Consider the following 2,005-nt stretch of genomic DNA (forward strand, 5'->3'; position numbering starts at 1 on the left):
TTTCAAAATATTTAGCGGTTTTGCTTGCGGAATGGGTCTTAACGTTTCGGACATCTAGATTTTGTTAGAAAATAATTCTATGTTTCGGTACACAGAAAAAAATCAATCCGCTCGGCAAGCAAAACGTCCTCAGGTCAATATTGTATTGTTAACCTTTAACTTTTTGTTCAAATGGAGTTTTTTTTTATTTATGACTATACTAAAAAGCGAGACATTATTTGATCGGTTTTTTACAGAATGTTGGTATAAAATCATAAAACATCTACTATTTTCCTTTACACAACATAGGTTCAAGCATATCTACTGTAATAAAATCGCATGTACCTTTGATAAAAGTCCAGTGTAAATCTGAGACGTAAGTTATAGTATTATACTCTGGTATAACATATAATGATACGTCGTTCTATTCCTAGTGTATACCAAAATTAAAAGTATCTCTAATCTGGTATATTAATAAAGGACTTTTTTTTCTTTCTAACTTTTTTTTCTCAGCAACATGTGTTCTGTCATTTTGTGACTCAAGTTTGACATGTCGCGGGAAATGAAGACACAAGAGCATGATTGGTATTTATCTCCCTTCGGTATAGCTCTCCCGAATACTTGTCGTCTGTTTCAAGATGGCGGCTCCGGCAAGGGCATTTGTTGTAAGAAGAAGTATTTTTGTATATTCCTTATCCCTTTGAGTATCACTCAAAAATATTTGATGTTTAACAAATGCCAGACATGTATATACATGAGTAGAACTTATCAAAATGATATCTGATATTCTTTACTCATTCTGGTCAAGAGTTGGAGCAATAAATAAAATAGCCCGGTAATATCTATAGATACAGCGTCATGTTAGTGTATAGTTTGTAATTGTCTTTGAATAGCGCGCTTGCCTTTCACCAAGGTGGCCGGGCCTCATTTCCTTCGTAGGTTTTCTTCGTGTCTTCTGGTTTCCTCCCACATTAGAACCCCGTGGGCACTAACAATAGTAACATCTGGGCCAACAAGAGTGATAAATATAGGTTGAATTTAATAGAAATAACTTGTTTCATAATTGTTGTAAAATAAAGTTTATATATATTACAGCATGTCTTCATATTAATAAAAAAATGTTAAAAAATGTAATTAAAAAAAAGAAAGCGATAACTATGTATAGTTTATTTACTTTACTTTTTATTCGAGACATACTCAATCTAAAGTGGATGCAACTTTACACTAATTTGAACAATTTTATCTTTGTAGACTGCAGTAAGACCTCATATACCAGCAATAAAGTTTCGTTATGGAACAAACGTTCCATCAACAGGAGCTACCGGTAAGAACCTTATCATCATCAACATAAAATGGTGAGATAGCGGCCTTTTTGGCAAAGAAGAAGCACATGTACATACAACTGATCCTTTTCAATTTGTTTTTAGCCAAACAAAATTATATTTGTTTTTCAACTTTAACAAAAATGGAAAGGTGGGCAAATCATTATATTTTTTCTATGTGTTAAAAATTGTATCGACCAGATATATTGAATTTACAAATGCTTGTTAGAAATTTACTCAAGGTTATTTCAATTCACATATATTTTGTAGTACTTCATGCCAAAAGCTATGCTGGCCAATTATCATGACTAAAGGGGATAAAAAGGTTTAAATATTTGTATTTTTATGTATTTAGATTTAGTAGTCAAGTGTTGATTACTTCATGTTTACTTTGATTTTATTAGATTCATCATTACAACCTAGACAGGCAGCCATATCTACTCCCTCTTCCTCAGCAGCACCAGCTGGTAAATCTATAGGCAATACACCCAAAGGCTTTGGTATAGAGGACAAGGACCTTCCCAGTCGCTACCATAGGAAACCGCTAACAGAAGAAGAAATGGAGTTCATACAGGTATATTGAATACATTAATGAATATCAAAATGCCCTGGATGAGAAATGAAACAGATTCATTTAAGCATTGAAATGTTACCAGTTTCAGTATACAATCGATATGAATGCAATTTGGGTGACAGATAAATAG

At 32.9% G+C, this 2,005-nt stretch overlaps 1 protein-coding gene across 1 annotated transcript; it reads left to right on the forward strand.

The window, feature by feature from the left end:
* The first annotated feature begins 561 nt into the window (after window positions 1–561).
* LOC110444144 (28S ribosomal protein S36, mitochondrial-like) lies at window positions 562–1,903 on the forward strand. The gene is made up of 3 exons (XM_021488551.1): window positions 562–644; window positions 1,231–1,303; window positions 1,706–1,903. Exons 1-3 carry the CDS (start codon window positions 618–620, stop codon window positions 1,882–1,884), a joined length of 279 nt encoding a protein of 92 aa, XP_021344226.1. The 5' UTR covers window positions 562–617; the 3' UTR covers window positions 1,885–1,903.
* Window positions 1,904–2,005: the final 102 nt, after the last annotated feature.

The sequence above is a fragment of the Mizuhopecten yessoensis genome, unplaced genomic scaffold, assembly GCF_002113885.1.
Source record: "Mizuhopecten yessoensis strain PY_sf001 unplaced genomic scaffold, ASM211388v2 hete_36040190, whole genome shotgun sequence".
Taxonomy (NCBI): domain Eukaryota; kingdom Metazoa; phylum Mollusca; class Bivalvia; order Pectinida; family Pectinidae; genus Mizuhopecten; species Mizuhopecten yessoensis.